Source organism: Diceros bicornis, chromosome 12, assembly GCF_020826845.1.
Source record: "Diceros bicornis minor isolate mBicDic1 chromosome 12, mDicBic1.mat.cur, whole genome shotgun sequence".
NCBI classification, from domain to species: domain Eukaryota; kingdom Metazoa; phylum Chordata; class Mammalia; order Perissodactyla; family Rhinocerotidae; genus Diceros; species Diceros bicornis.
Window position 1 is genome coordinate 11,745,211 of NC_080751.1, and position 16,752 is coordinate 11,761,962.

Genomic DNA, 16,752 nt, shown 5'->3' on the forward strand with positions numbered 1-16,752 from the left:
GATATATGGAGGGATTTTTAGTAGCTGGTAGAATAGTCTATGATAGATCTAATTTTGTCAGGGTTTATGTGGAAGCAAGAAGACCAAATATTGTCTTATATTTTCCTAATATTTATAACCTATTATTTGTTTGCTAGAGTTCAGTTAGTATGCAATTAATCAGGGACTGTTAGCCCCTAAAGCAATCTGATGCCCTCTTTTAGATATTATTGGAAAAAATGTTAGGTCAAATTGTGATATTACTAAGGGCATCTTGCTGGTTTGTAGTTGAGCCTGGACCATAATACAGGTCCCCTTGATGATAGTGCCAATGCAATAAGACATGTTCAACGGAAGAACTTGAGCAGGCCTGGTAATGTCCTGGCAATGACTGTGAATAAAAAAGAAGTAAAAGCCTACTTTCTCTTCTAAGAAAAAAGTTGATAGTGAAAAATACAAAAATACAGACAGACAGACTCCTTTGAATATTATTAAATCTATCAGGGAAAACATTGAACATGCATTAATTAAATATAAATATATGGCTATACCTATAATATATGGATATTGATATGGACATACATACATTTAGTACTCAAAATAATCTTAGAAATCATATGTTATTATCCCGCTTTTTTTAATCAGATCAGCCCTGAGCTAACATTTGCCAATCCTCCTCTTTTTTGCTAAGGAAGACTGGCCCTGAGCTAACATCCGTGCCCATCTTCCTCTACTTTAAATGGGACACCGCCGCAGCATGGCTTGACAAGCGGTGCGTCAGTCCACACCCCGGGATCCAAACCCCCCCCCCGAAGAGAAGCCTGCGAACTTAGCCCCTATGCCACCAGGCCAGCCTCAAAGACAGACAGATCTTTTTTGCTCACTGATACAGTGCATACTCAGTAAGTATTTGTTAAATGAAGAAACAGCTAATAACGCTACATTAGAATGCAAAGCTGTTTCCTTTTTACTTCAATATTCATGTTCTTTCTAATATACTGTTTTGCTTTCATTTGAGAAAATGTACCAGTGTGGCAGAAAGAAAAAGAATATTGATTAATGGTGTTATTTAAGGCTTCATGCATTAGTTGATACAGCATACCTGGTTGGGCTGTTTCAGTCAAAACTATTCTGTATAGTACTTCACGGAGGACCGTACACAAATAGGCACTATCATATGATGACAATGAACATGACTATCTGGTGAATAATTGTAAAACTTGTGTTTATGGAAGATATTATAAACCACACTTTGTAGAAGGCCAAAACCAATCAATAAGAGCAATATGATGACAATTACCAAAATATAATTGCTAGATATGTCAGGACAATATGCAGAAAATAATAAACATTAGTACTTACTAAATATATCTTTTTACCAGCTATATAAGCGTGAATACTACTGGCAATATTATAGTAGAACTAAGCACTTTATAGGTCTTGATATGTGTTGCTCTCATTATTTACTTAACCCTCAAAATCTCTCTGCTATACAGATTTGTGTTACCATCCTCTTCCTTATAGAAGATAAACGTGAGATGTAAAGGGCAAAGAGAGTTATCGGCATGGCTCAGACACCAAAAGGAGATTAGGGTGTAAAATACCTACTTGCACCAATCAGCCTCCTGTAATGGAGGTCTGATTGGGTGTGTTTCTGTAGTCAGGAAAGATACTTAGTTTAAAATTATTTACGAAGTATGTCAGATCTTTCTGTATAAAGTTAGAAACTTGATCAATATCTGAAATTAATTTGTCATAATTTACAGTGAATTCAACACTCTTCTGGTACCATCTTCTATCCTTCTGATCCATATGTTTGCAGAAAGAGAATTATAACCATATAGAAATTATCAAAAAAGTTATAAATTTATCAAGCTATTTTTTTTTCTGTGTTACTTTTGCTTTTTTTTGGTATGAGTATAGATTTTTTTCACACCGTTGTAATCAATAAAATGAACGTCATTTTGCTTTTGTCATAAAAATTATTTTCATATTTTAGTGGGTATAAATATTTTATTGATTATGTCATGTTTGAGTAACATATTCTAATTTTTTGAAAGTTTATTTTGTGACTTATTTTTTCTTCTTTTTCTAGTAATACTGAATGAATATGTTTGAATATTGTATACTATTACTTTAAGACATCCTAGAATGGGAACACCAGGTTAAAGGCTAGGAATGTTTCCATGGATCTTGATACATACTGCTAAGTACATGACAAAATAATTATCCTAATTTATATTTCCACTATAGGTATAGGTTTGACAACCACAGAAAAACATGTGCAATATAATTTAAAACACAATATCTGATAATATAGTCAGTATGTGGTTTATCTTTTATTTCTTTTCCTAGTAGGAATATATATCTTATATGTTTTTCTAGTCTGATTTTCTGAATTTCTGATAGCTTATTACTCCTATCTATATTGTAAGCATTTTTAAATATCATATGGAAACAAAGCCTTGCTCTATTGTTTTCATTTTCTTTTCAAGTTTTTCCCTGAAGCAAAGTTGTGCATTTTTATATAAGAATTTGTCAGTCCTGTTATCCATGATTTCTTATATCACCTCGAAGTTTATGAAAACAACAGACATTGAAGACAAACAAATAATTATAAATAACTGAGCCAAGAGTTACTTCTTGGTAATGGAATTTCTAATAGATGTTGCCACTATTGGCTATAAGAGACAGAAAGCTCATGTTATGTAAATGACATGATGTCGTTGCACATGCATCGAGTTCTAGTCATAGCTCTAATATTAAGTATTTGTGAGATTTTGAAAAGACTATTAAGCTTATCTTAATTTTAGTTTCTACATCTGTATGTTTAGACATATCAATGTTGCTTAAACCATATACACTGAGAAGTCAATTAGGTACACTATTGGCATATCATTAAGCAAAATTAAAGTAAAAAATATCAGAGTAATATGGCTTTATAAAAAGTATTTTCAGTTCAGTAAAATGTATTCTTTTCTATGATGGTGACAAAAAAAATCTGTATAATTACATGAAAGCCCCTAAACTAAATTTCACATTCTACTGTTTTATCTAGTTCACTACATAATCTTCCATTCAGCTCTTCCCAATTTCCATTTAAATCTATCTATAGAGTAATTAATTTCAACTATGTTCAATTATTCTTGTTTTAGGTTTATAATTTGGGTTTGATTCTTGTTCACAAATTCTATTTGTCTGCTGAAATCCCCTATTTTATCACCTATTTTTTTTAAGATAGTGACCACAACTATTTTTAAGTCTGTGTCTGATAACTCTAATATTGAATCATCTGTGAGTCTGTTTCTATTGTTTGTTTGTTTTTTCCCATTATTTATTCATTATTTATTGTTTTCTCTGCTACATTCTTCTCCTTTGTCCTTCATTTTGCCTGGTTCACTCCTACTCATTCTTTTCACAAATATATGAGAGCATTTTACTTGCAAGTCCATTAAAATGTTATTTTCAAAGATTCCTTTCCAAATTCTCCCATACAAATTATCTCTCATTATTATGTTTAATAATATCTTCTTTTTTCATTTACTAACATTTGTCTGATCCATAAATTATGTATTCATTTTTGTTTTTATTTGTTTAATGTCCAATTTTCATCCACCCCAACCCTCATTTTATCATGTTTCACATTATCATTATCTACTTATTAATATCCTATAATAGGTTATCAATTTATTTTTCTTATTTGATAAGTCACTTCACTGGTTAATAAAATGAGACCCAGAAAGAGTCCATTTTTGTGTCTATATTTCAATACAACTTTTGCTGTGACTGTATTAAAAATATGAACATTATCCTAATCACTATATACATCACACTTAAAGGTTTTCTGTATGGACATCAAGATTCCTAGATTCAGCTGAATATTATACGTTATTTATTTATTTATTTATTTTGTGAGGAAGATCAGCCCTGAGCTAACATCTGTGCTAATCTTCCTCTTTTTTTTGCTGAGGAAGACCAGCTCTGAGCTGACATCCATCGCCAATCCTCCTCCTTTTTCTCCTCAAAGCCCCAGTAGATAGTTGTATGTCATAGTTGCACATCCTTCTATTGCTGTATGTGGGACGTGGCCTCAGCATGGCTGGAGAAGTGGTGCGTCGGTGCGCGCCCGGGATCGGAACGTGGGCCGCCAGTAGCGGAGCGCGTGCACTTAACCGCTAAGCCACGGGGCTGGCCCTATACATGTTATTATATGCATAATGAAATGTTATTTTTCTTTAGATTTTTAACAAGGTAAGTAACTAGTTATCACTACTATCAGAAATGAGGTACTATTAAATCATGATAAGTAAATTGAAAAGGGAGACAAGGTCATTTATTTTGAAAAAAGATGATTCAAGGTTCCTCTTCATGTTGAAATGTTCATAATTAAAATATGTCTTGATGATTACATTATTTTTAAGCCTGTGCATGTATGGTTTGTTTTTCAGTGTGTATGTGTGTGTATAGGAGAGAGTAGGCAGAACATATTAATTTTGCTTTTTTACCCTTTAAGAATGACGTTAGGAAGTTTAGGAATATTGGGTGAATCAGAGTAGGAAGAGCTTTGCATATTGAGAATAAAGTAAGCATAGGTACCATTCGAGCAAGAGCAGAAGGTTACTGGGTTGTTATGTTTTATTTTGTTTTGTTTTTGCTTTTTATTTATTATTTTTGTTTGTTTATATGTTTGGTTGGTTTATGTATTTATTTGCATGGTGTATACTTTTTGCTCCCAATATCTATCACTACCCCTTATCTCATTTACACTTCTAACATAAATAATCTCTGTAATCCAGTAGTTTAACAGGGCGTTAGAGTCCTAGGTTCTAATCAGAAGAAGGAGAAAGAGACCTTTTCTCTTGACCACCTGGACCTGGAAGTGATACATATCACTTCTGCTCAGAGTCCGTGGTGAAGATTAGTTACATGGTCCCCACCTGGCTGCAAGGTGTGCCCTGGCAGGGCAGCCACTTTTTAATGATGACTTCATACTTTGGAAGAGATGCATACATAATTTTTCCTCCCACTTTAAATACATGTTTTTTAAGAAGCTATTCCCAGCACTGCTTCAGGGGTAGAATACATGACCTTTATGTAAACCACCCAGAGAGTCTCAATCCACTGGACACAGAATATTATTCAAGTGTGGAAGAAAAAGACTCCACTAGAGTCACTGCATGAATATGACATTTACTATTGGTTCTTGAATCTTAATATGTATGACACTGGAGCTACTGGAGCTATCTAGAAACCAGAATTAGAATGGAAATAACACACAGGAAGTTAGGCCTGAGAAATGGACCAAAGGAAACTGGATACATTCAATTTCTGGATCAAGCTATATCTGACTAATATTTCATTTGCATGAATTAAAATAATTTTCTATTTTATTTTTGTTCAATTTGAGTTAAGATTTCTTTCACTTGTAATTTTAAACTTCTTAACTGACACAGCCTTTTAATTTATTTTTCTTTTTTTTTTTTTGGCGAGGAAGATTAGCCTTGAGCCAACATCTGTTGCCAATCCTCCTCTTTTTGCTGAGGAAGATTGGCCCTGGGCTAACATCTGTGTCCATCTTCCTCTCCTTTATATGGGACTCCGCCACAGCACGGCTTGATAAGTGGTGTGTTGGTCTGTGCCCGGAATCCGAACCCCTGAACCCCAGGCCCCCGAAGTGGAGCACGCAAACTTAACCGCTATGCCACCAGGCCAGCCCACACAGCCTTTTAATTTTTAATTAAGGAGATCAAATAATATTTTAGGAAAGAAAGAAGATATTGAAAGTGACATTGATTGTGATAATAGCAATTGATTGATTGCTTGATTTATTGATTGAAACCAGGTCATCACTAGCATTTACATGCTCAAACTGGTTCACTTTTGGAGCAATAAATATGTAGACCACTAGACATGGTGTTATAATGGTAAATGTTTAAGAACTGGCTCTCCAAGCATTATTCCAATGTGAATACTGTCTGATATTTTTGTTTACATTGATGAGTAAGCAAAAAGGAAACAACAAAGACATATTCTGGAATTTCGCTTGTTTGTCAATGATGTGTGACTTCTTTGCTCAATCAGATAATAGTTTTCAAATACTGGAAAGATATTTCTCAATTTTTGTGTTATTTATAATTAAATGGCTATAAAACAGTACAGTTCTAAGTTTAATCTGTATTATTAATATTTTCTTCATCACTTTCTTAAGTCTAGACACTCAACAAAACAATACATCACACCTTGTGTTTTAGCTTTTGCTGATTTCCTTGGTGTAAATACTCCTACCATGGTCAATTTGAAATTATCAAGGTAAGATCAATGAATGCTCTTTGAGGTGACAAAAAATCCTGTTATACTTAGTTCATAAAGTCTCAAATCAGTAAATGAAATGATTAAGTCCACCGTATTAATCAATACCTCATATTTCATATAAAGCACAAGCATTGCTCTCTCTGTTCCAGTGCAGGACCAGTTGCAAATGGGCCATCAGCTACCTAGGAAAAAAGAGGAAGTGTAGTCAGCTTCCCTCATTCTTGCTTACCTCCTCCCACACTTACTCACCGCTGTTTCTGACCCTCTCAGGAAACTTCTTGGTTGACTGGTACAATTGTAAAAAGGGTTTTTGATCTCTGGGCTTAGCAGATGTCAAAGCGTGTTTCTCTTTCTCGTGGACACACTGAGGGATCTTTAATAGCCACATTAGGAATAATGGACCAAACTTCCCATGACAAGGATGACACATTTTTTCTTCATCTATCTAGTGCCTATTCAAACTTGATCGGCTTCTTTTTGTTTTTTGTTTACTTGTCTGTTTGTTTGGTCAATGCACTTACACAGACTCTTTCTGTTGGGGGTATCACCAAGATTCAAAATGGCTTCAAGCTGATTCTTTCTCTCCCACATAGCCCTCCTTTCTTGGATGAAAAACACTTGTACATATTTTTGTCCAGACAAACTCTGAAAGTGAAAGCCAATCCCAACACTACTTTAACTCTTCTTTGTTCTGGCAAACCTATCTCTTCTGGATTTCTCAGACAAGAATCGGATACCGTTCTGTAGTGCTGGGCTCACTATTGGAAACACATATCAAATTCTTCATGTAGCCTGTAGAAGTCCCTTTCAGTACAATTAAGCTGAGGAGCTGACATACTCCCCCTTCCCTTAGGTGAAGGGTCTGTGTGTGTGTGTGTGTGTGTGTGTGTGTGTGTGTACACATGCATGTGAGTAGGTAACATCAGGACAGCTCTTTCCAAAGAAATCTTCCACACAACATCCTTTGTCACTCTCAACTCTCCTGACCCTTTTATGTTCTCACAGTGTGTTCAAGAGACCTGTAACTGATTTTTTTATATCTTGTAAATTGTGCATATGATCTAGTATCTACTTTGGAATACAGCATCTATTAGATCTTAGTACTTCAAACGAGACTTGCATTTTAGCTGGTTATTATAGCATGAATGTGGATAACATCATGAGATGTTTTTCAATCTACTATCAAAAGCTGTTCTCATATCCTGTATTCAAAGGAAAATGTATACATATATATGTATATATATCACACGTACCACATATTCATCACTTTTAAAAAATTAGAAAATACAAATAGACAAAAAAATCATAAAAGATGAAATACATCCAAAATCCATCTCCCAGGAAAATTTGCTCTGTATATTTTATTTTGGCCTCATGCAAATAAAATTATGTACAGAAATAGACTCCCTTTCATCATACTCTAGTACTTGTGTTCTCTGCCCCACCCTCCTTACTTGTACATTACACATTCCCTATCAGCAAATAGAAACCATTTTAATTTTAATGGCAGCATGTGTTCTATTTCATGAATATATTAATTTTTCCTTTGCTAATCCTCTGTCATTGAATATTTGGGTGGGGTTTTTGTTTTTCTGTAAACTATACTACTATGAACAAATTATATGTGTATCATTTGTGTTTATTTATTTCCTTAGAAAGGTATACCCCTTTCATTAACCAAATAAAATTGCCTCTTTTGGTGTTCATTTGCATTTTAATAGGTATTAAGCCTCAAGCCAAAGACATAACATTTCTAAAATAGAAATTCAGGTATCAGTTAATGGGAAAGGGATATATTTGGAGGACATATTATTCCTTTCTGTTCCTTGAGAAATCTTAGTAATTAGACAGTTGCCTGTGACTGCCTGTTCATAAATCTGAGTCAAATTATATATGTTATTCATATGACAAGCCCTCCTTATTAATATTTTGGCAGATAATCTAAAACCAAGAAATATTTCTAAAACTATTCATTTCCAGTGATCCACAGCAATTCTAGATGCTTATGTAAAATTTATTTAAACTTCTCACACCTGCTAAAGTAGGTTAGGCAGTCTTTCTCTATACTACATTGGTTCATTCTGCTGGATTGTTCCAAAATTTATTATGTGCCAGAGGATTATGAAATAAATAAGCAAAGAAGAGAAACAAAATGGAGGTGATGCATTATATTATTTTTTTTCAAGGTTCAGTACAAGTTCAAGGAAAGTGTGTCTAGGTTTTTTAAAATACATATCTCAGGTATTTTATCATTTCATCCTTCCTAATTCTGAGGATATTCTGCAAACTTGAGAGAAATACAAAGATGATGTAGCACTCACATGTTTGTGTTTTCTTGAAATTACACATTATGAAAGTGACTTGCATAGGAAAAGAATTGCATTATAAATGTAGACAAGTTTAAGAAATGACTGCACTAAGGATGTCATATTCTACCCTTATCTCACTAACATTTAGTTTCTCTTAGTTGCCTTCACATTTAGTAATATAGTATTTAAAAAACTGCTTTGTCTAAAAATGTGCACTTTTAGAAAGTAATTATCTAGACTGTTCAATAAAATGCACATAATTGCAGAATATATTTTATTATCAGGGGTTGGGAATTTAAAAATTAGACTTAAAAATTTTAAATGTGACTATCTTTAAAAATGATCTATTATGTTTTTCCTTTGGGTAAGATTGTTCCTCTATGTGATTTGCTTAAAAAATGTAAATAAATAAAACAAACCAACAGCAACAAAAATAAAACTCAAGTTATGTCTGTTGTTGAAAAAATGTAAGAAATCTCTTGCGGTATGTGCAGCGAAAAAAAAATTCAGGTTGAGGCAACTTTTAAAAACTACTAATTGCATAATATTTAGAGAAGCGGTATCTTACTTAATATTTGATATCACTGAATGGAACTCCTTGGCATAAACCTTTCATAATTTGTATGATTGGAGAGAAAAAAAGTGATCCTGTGCCTTTAATTCTCCTTTCTGAGAGAGGGAAGGCTGCACACCACTGACAGGCTCACTTGTTCCCGTCTTTAATGTGCAATCTGTTTTCTCCAGCGGAGGGCACTCAGTGTATCACAAACTCAAGCATTAGCACCAACAAGCTCTGAGCATCATCAGTCTCTGGAAAGCCTTCTGAATTAGACAAGAGCTGCCTCTCAGCACAGCTACAAAACACTTTAAACCTGACCAGCTAAATGGATAAACCTAGCCTGCATAGCTTTTAAACTGGGGTCTCATACAGCACAGGAGGCCCACTTGCTTCAAGAACTGAAAATCCAGAGGATGAATTGCTTTATCTGGGAATGGCAAAAGCCAGCACAATAAGGAATGCCAGGTATTCTGAAGATTTTCTCTTTTTTTCCTCTCTTTTTACAGAGAAGTTGGTTACCTCCGAGATGGGCTGTAGCTCTTTTGCACAGATTGCCAATTACTGCTGATGGGTCTCTGGTGAATTACACAATGGTCCTCAGAGCCTAGAGGCCCGCCCCCTCCCCCCCCAAGGCTTCCTTCTCCCCGCACCCCCATCCCACCTCATGCTGATTTTTTTTCATGTATGTATATATATTTTTTTGCCTGTCCTCTTCGGGGAAGTTTGTATGGAGCTTCTAGCTCACATGCGAGATCAGAATGATGTGAATGACAGCCGCACTGTGTCATGAAGGTGGTGTCGGTTTCAGCCCAAGAGACCAAATAAGAAGAAAGCTGAGAAAGGGGGGAAACGTTTTTGGATGACAAAGGATGGGTAAGTGAACTTTAGTTGTTTCTTTCTTAGCAAACCTGATCCTCTTGGCTTCCTATCCTCAGTCATGGCATTAGCTGATAAAAGACGGAGAAACAGGCAAAAAGCAGCAACCTCTGAGTTTGCCAGTTGACTCACTATAGTTGCTATTATATTTTTAGATCATTTTCCTCTTTGTAGTTTTTTTTTTTTAATCCGTAAATGCATAACGCAGACTTAAACAGACTCTAGAGGAATATCTTTAAGACTGTCTCTACCGTATGCGTACCTACAGCTTGGGAATTGAGCTTGAGATAAATGTTGTGTTTGCTTCTATTTCTTGATAATATTAACCATGCTTGTATTTCTGGTTGCTGTCAGGAAGATTGTTCACACTTTACTGTGTGTGTGTCGGGGTGGGGTCCTTACTTTATCAGAGGTTGCACAAGGGCTTGTTTTATCTTTGAAGCTGTATCCTGAACATAGCTTCCAAATTTCCAGCAGTCATTTGCCAGTCTTATTTTTTCAAGTGTGACTGGCTTTCCCCCTCGTCTTTCTCCTGTATGGGAGAGCTAGAATGTATTTCAATGAGTCTGTAGCTGGCAAGAGGACAAGAGAGCAAGATCGGGTTTCAAATAAAAAAAAAAATACTTAACTGGTTGAGGCAAAGAAGGAGAGTTTTTTGATTAGAGGTTTGGCTGATTGCCTCTTGGTTGAAAACATGAATATTTAAGAGAAATAAACTGCAGCACACGGTAGGATTTTTTTTTCCCCACCGCTAAGAAATAATAAATCTACTGTTGACAGAGGAAAGAAGTCCCTAAACACGGTATGACTTGGAAATGCAGCATAAGTGCCAATAGATTGCAACTTTGCAGGTCTTCTGAAGTTAATGGAGGTAGGGGAGAAAAAAAAGTGAGTGAGAAATTTGAGCAGGTCGGGATGAGGGGGAGGCGGATAACCGGTCTGTTTCTCTCCCAATTTATGCCTGAAATTTACAAAAGCAGCTGTGTTAAAAATAACAGCAAAACTAATACTACACAAGATTATTTTGCCTTTTATGCAAATGTTTAATTAGAATTTAACAGTCTTAACTTTGGAGTATCCTGTGTTATCAGTAGTTAGGGCTCTGAGCCGATGTATGTATCACTGGGCAGGAGAGCCTCACTAGGCAGCTTTTCCTGAATGTTGAGAGCATGTATGTTCTTTAACACCTGGAGAGTACCTCGCACTGTTATTAGTCTTCATACCATGCTTCACTGGCTGCCTATACTAGTCCCAATGCCATTTTTTCAGAGCTCATATATTGTTATTTCATTATGCAATAAGGATACAATTTCAGGCAGGGCAAACTTGGGTTACCTTGACAGCTTACTGAAGCTCCTTTGCCAATCACAGCCTGTTTGCTAAACTCAAAAGGATGTACAAGTATGGGGCTTACTATGTCACATTTTTGCCGTTACTGGAAGAATTAGAACTCTTCCTTTTGGTACTGGTGCTCAACAGAGTGACTAGCTAAATAATTATTGTTATTAAAATGTCGGCATTAAGTGAGAGGATAGGCTCTGTGCTTTTCAGTGTTCGTGTACATATGAACTCTTGAAACTCGGGGAGGCTTTTCTTACTTCTAGGCACTGTGGTGATTTGAAAATCAAGGAAGAAAGAATGAAACCTAAATAGCAAACATGCAACACTGAGGAAAATAAAAATAAGGCTTTAAATGTTAGGTACATTGTTCTTAAATCAACTGTCCCATAGCTACACTAGATGAAATACCCCTAATATTGGTAAGCTGATGGTGATTTATATTAACAGCTTTACAATGTGCGTTTGTCTTCTTTTTAATATTGTAGGTTTCCGTTTAATTACGCAGCTGAGAGGCATGCGTGTGGTGCTAGTGCTACTTCCTACACTGCTGCTTGTTATGCTCGCAGGGGCTCAGAGAGCTTGCCCAAAGAACTGCAGATGTGATGGCAAAATTGTGTACTGTGAGTCTCATGCTTTTGCAGATATCCCCGAGAACATTTCTGGAGGGTCACAAGGCTTATCATTAAGGTTCAACAGCATTCAGAAACTCAAATCCAATCAGTTTGCCGGCCTTAACCAGCTTATATGGCTTTATCTTGACCATAATTACATTAGCTCAGTGGATGAAGATGCATTTCAAGGGATCCGTAGACTGAAAGAATTAATTTTAAGCTCCAACAAAATTACCTATCTGCACAATAAAACATTTCACCCAGTTCCCAATCTCCGTAATCTGGACCTCTCCTACAATAAGCTTCAGACGTTGCAATCAGAACAATTTAAAGGCCTTCGGAAACTCATCATTTTGCACTTGAGATCTAACTCACTGAAGACTGTGCCCATAAGGGTTTTTCAAGACTGTCGAAATCTTGACTTTCTGGATTTGGGTTACAATCGTCTTCGAAGCTTGTCCCGAAATGCTTTTGCTGGCCTCTTGAAGTTAAAGGAGCTCCACTTGGAGCACAATCAGTTTTCCAAGATCAACTTTGCTCATTTTCCACGTCTCTTCAACCTCCGCTCAATTTACTTACAGTGGAACAGGATTCGCTCCATCAGCCAAGGCTTGACATGGACTTGGAGTTCCTTACACAACTTGGATTTATCAGGGAATGACATCCAAGGAATTGAGCCGGGCACGTTTAAATGTCTGCCGAATTTGCAGAAATTGAATTTGGATTCCAACAAGCTTACCAACATCTCACAGGAAACTGTCAATGCGTGGATATCATTAATATCCATCACCTTGTCCGGAAACATGTGGGAGTGCAGTCGGAGCATTTGTCCTCTATTTTATTGGCTCAAGAATTTTAAAGGAAATAAGGAAAGCACCATGATATGTGCAGGACCTAAGCATATCCAGGGTGAAAAGGTTAGTGATGCAGTGGAAACATATAATATCTGCTCTGAAGTCCAGGTGGTCAACACAGAAAGATCACACCTGGTGCCCCAAACTCCCCAGAAGCCTCTGATTATCCCTAAACCTACAATCTCCAAACCAGACCCCATCCAGCCCACCTTTGAAGCACCAAGCCCTTCCCCAGGGTTTCAGATTCCTGGCACAGAGCAAGAATATGAGCATGTTTCATTTCACAAAATTATTGCAGGGAGCGTGGCTCTCTTCCTCTCGGTGGCCATGATCCTCTTGGTCATCTATGTGTCTTGGAAACGCTACCCAGCCAGCATGAAACAACTTCAGCAACACTCTCTTATGAAGAGGCGGCGGAAAAAGGCCAGAGAGTCTGAAAGGCAAATGAATTCCCCTTTACAGGAGTATTATGTGGACTATAAGCCTACAAACTCTGAGACCATGGATATATCCGTTAATGGATCTGGGCCCTGCACATATACCATCTCTGGCTCCAGGGAATGTGAGGTATGAACCATGATCCTCCTAAAAGCATTTCTACTGCGGGGAAGGAGAGGTAAATGTTTGAAGCTCTAGAGGTGTCTCTAATCCCTAGAAAGATTAATGACCCTTTTGCTTTTGGGTTTTGCTCAGTGTGAAAGGTTACTTAATTAAATTACAACCACCAGGAAATTGACTGCTTTTTTTTAATGGTTGAAACTTGAAGGAAGTTCATTCAAGGATGAGATTAAGTTGGAATAAAGCACTATGTTAAAACATCTGTTTTTTAACAGTTTGTATGCAAGGGTTGGACTCACAAACACACACACAAACAAAACTCTTTTCATTCTGAAATTTATGTCTGGTTCTTGTTGTTTGACTTTTGTAATGGCATAAAGAAGGAGGGGCCAGCTTAATTTAAAAACAAAGTGATTTTACCAAAATTCTAGGAGGTAACGAAGATTTAAACCAAAGAGCAATTTACCCAAGGGTTGATTTTGTTGTAAATTTTTAGTTTTAATCAAAGCATGCAACAGGGATCTCACAGGGAAAACTGTTTTCTTGTTACTTGGCATTTAGTTATTATACCAGCATAGAGAATGTCAGAGGCCTACTGTGTAATTAGTGATATTAGGCTTTTAAAGGTGTCTTTCTTTTTTTCCTTCCTTCCCTGTTTTCTTCCTTCTTTCCTTCCTTCCTTCCTTTCATTTTTTCCTTCTCTCCTTCCCTCCCTTTTTTCTTTTTTTTAACTGGACGTAGATCATTTTTCAAAGGTTTTCTTAAGTGCTGGCTATTTGTATGTAATCAGAATGAAACTTAAATTCCATGTTTTGGCTTTGTCCCTGGTAACTAAAATCAGGTCGTGATGTTGTGGATGATTTAGCAATAACATAATGACAGGCATAACAGGGACTGTTTGTCAGTGTTGCTGTCATCCCCAAAAGAAATAATATATGTTCTTGTTAAACTTACTGATGCAAATATTTATAAATAAGAAGAGAGAGATTTGATTCTGGGTATTCTCTCTTTCTGTGACATTAGCCTCAAATGAAGGCATTTCATGTTGTGCTATTTTCATTTTCATGAGAGTAAATTTGGACCCAGTTTCTGATTATTTAATTTTAGAGATCACTTATAGGATCATGTTTATGAATAGAAAAATAGTCACAGATTTCCGACTTGTAATAAGTAATATTGGATGCAAATTATTCTTTTTTTTGGTAAAGTTGATCAAAAAGTGCCAAGACTGTGACTGCCAAGACCTTGTGGCTGGAATAAACTAGAGAAGAGAGATTAAGTTCTGGCACTGTGTCGTCTTAGTACCGATTTTAGATGATTACTTTTTCAAAAGAGAGTTTTAATGAGTATTTAAAGACTTTGCCTTGTTTAATACTAGTTATAACAGTTGGAAAATATAATTTGCTCTTTGATAATATATACTCAGATCTTTCCATAGTTCTAAATGCAGATGCTAATGAAAATGTTTTCAGACAAAGCACTGAGTTTGAAATAATCTCCAACTCAGTATAATTTGGAATATTGGGCTATTCTTTACAGAGTTCATTTTCTCTTTTTTGTGTACAATTGAAAATAAGAGAAGTAATCCCAGATAGTAAATCCCTAAAAGAAACCTGTATAAGCAATTGCCTTTAAAAATTAAAGAGAATAAAAGATTTTATATAAAAGTCTAACAAGACTTGATGTTTTTATTGCAGGCCGACATTTATACAATATACATGAATATTAGTAAAACAAATTTATCATGTTTTATTCTAGATTCTCCTTATATTTTTTGATCCTCTTAAAAGCTAGTAATATAAAAAGAAAAGGAAAATTCAGTTCAATTTCATTCATTTTGTCTTAACTTTTGTAGTAGAATGATGATTTTTACTTATAAGAATCACTAAGAAAGAAGAAAGATTCTTAAAGAACTAGGACTTGAGAATATTGGTTGTAAAAGTTTTCCAGAGATGTTACATTCCAGAGATTATTCCTTCAAAGACCCTAGGCATTACTATGATAGGAACAAAATACATGTTTTGTTCCTTAAAAACATGAGTATTTCAAAACACATTTTGATACTATGTATGTTATGTACAGTGGAGTTTATGGTCATGAAGTTGCAGTGGTATTGTTGGGGGTGAATGTAGTGTGAAGGCTTAAACAATGAAGAATTTAATGAATTATTATGATGAAGCTGTTTAGTCAAAATGGCAGCCGTACAGAAGTAGATCAAACTCTCCGTGCCCTAAAAAGTTGAAAATGGTGGGCTATACATTTAAGACTGTTAATTCCACTTGAGAGTGTGAAGGGTCCAATAAAGCTATGTTTAAATGAATGTTAACTTGTTTTGAAACACAGACACACAAAAACACATACAAATTTCAGCTGCCACTCCTCCTTTTTGACAGGATGTTTGGTGTGTTACAGTTATAGGTAAATATAAAAAATGAGGAAAAGCAAATTCTTGGAAATTATTATGAAAACCATAATTTTCCTTCATTTGTTTGTCACCCCAGAGTAAAATTTCTGCTGTTGAGAAATACTCTCTTAGAGCAAACATCTCTACCAAATGAAGCCATAAAAGAGGAATGATATGCCCAGGTTTATGATTTTTTAGGTCAGTAGAGGTATGCTGTGTTTTAGTCTGGTGTTGTTTTCACAAACCTCATGCTATCAGTAGCTTAAAAAAATAGAGAACCATTAATATGTTTATAATACAATTTTGTGAGATAGATTTTTTTTCAATTCAAAATGCCAAACTGTACCCAATAAAGCCATAAATATTTAACTAGAAAATGTAGCACCAAATGCTAATTTTCTAAGATAGTGCCTTGAAAATAAATTGCATTAAATTGAAAATTACACTTATCCAACTAATGTTATGTGAAGTTACTATGATCTAAATATAGATAAAATATTCATTTTGTCTATTTATTTTAAGAAGAATGTAAAAATATCCAGATTTCTATTAGTATGGTATCTATGAGCCACCACACAAATATAGCATGCAATTTTCAAAGAAAATAACTTTGGTTCTATTCTTTACGAGTTTTAATTTTGAAAAGTCCACGTATACATTCTATGCTAATAAATTGAAGGAGAATATTATAATAACTTAGGCAGTAAAAATTTCTTGTATCTATAAAAGAGGAATAGAGTAGATAGTTATGAATAATTAATATGATATATGGCACAACTCTAATAGATACATACATCTCAATCATTATACTTTGAGTGGATCCGTGTGCTTGGTTGAACTAAGTCATTTAATTTATCTTTCCTCAATATGTGCTCAGAAAAGAAAACCTAGAGCTAAAAGAATACAGCTTTGCCTAAAACTCAGTAAGATGTCATTAAAAGAGAAAATT

The 16,752-nt window shown here is 35.3% G+C and overlaps 1 protein-coding gene across 1 annotated transcript; it reads left to right on the forward strand.

Moving 5' to 3' along the window:
- Positions 1 to 692: 692 nt before the first annotated feature.
- LRRTM4 (leucine rich repeat transmembrane neuronal 4) lies at positions 693 to 15,039 on the forward strand. The gene is made up of 3 exons (XM_058550827.1): positions 693 to 881; positions 9,666 to 10,032; positions 11,862 to 15,039. Exons 2-3 carry the CDS (start codon positions 10,029 to 10,031, stop codon positions 13,412 to 13,414), a joined length of 1,557 nt encoding a protein of 518 aa, XP_058406810.1. The 5' UTR covers positions 693 to 881; positions 9,666 to 10,028; the 3' UTR covers positions 13,415 to 15,039.
- The last annotated feature ends 1,713 nt before the right edge of the window (positions 15,040 to 16,752 follow it).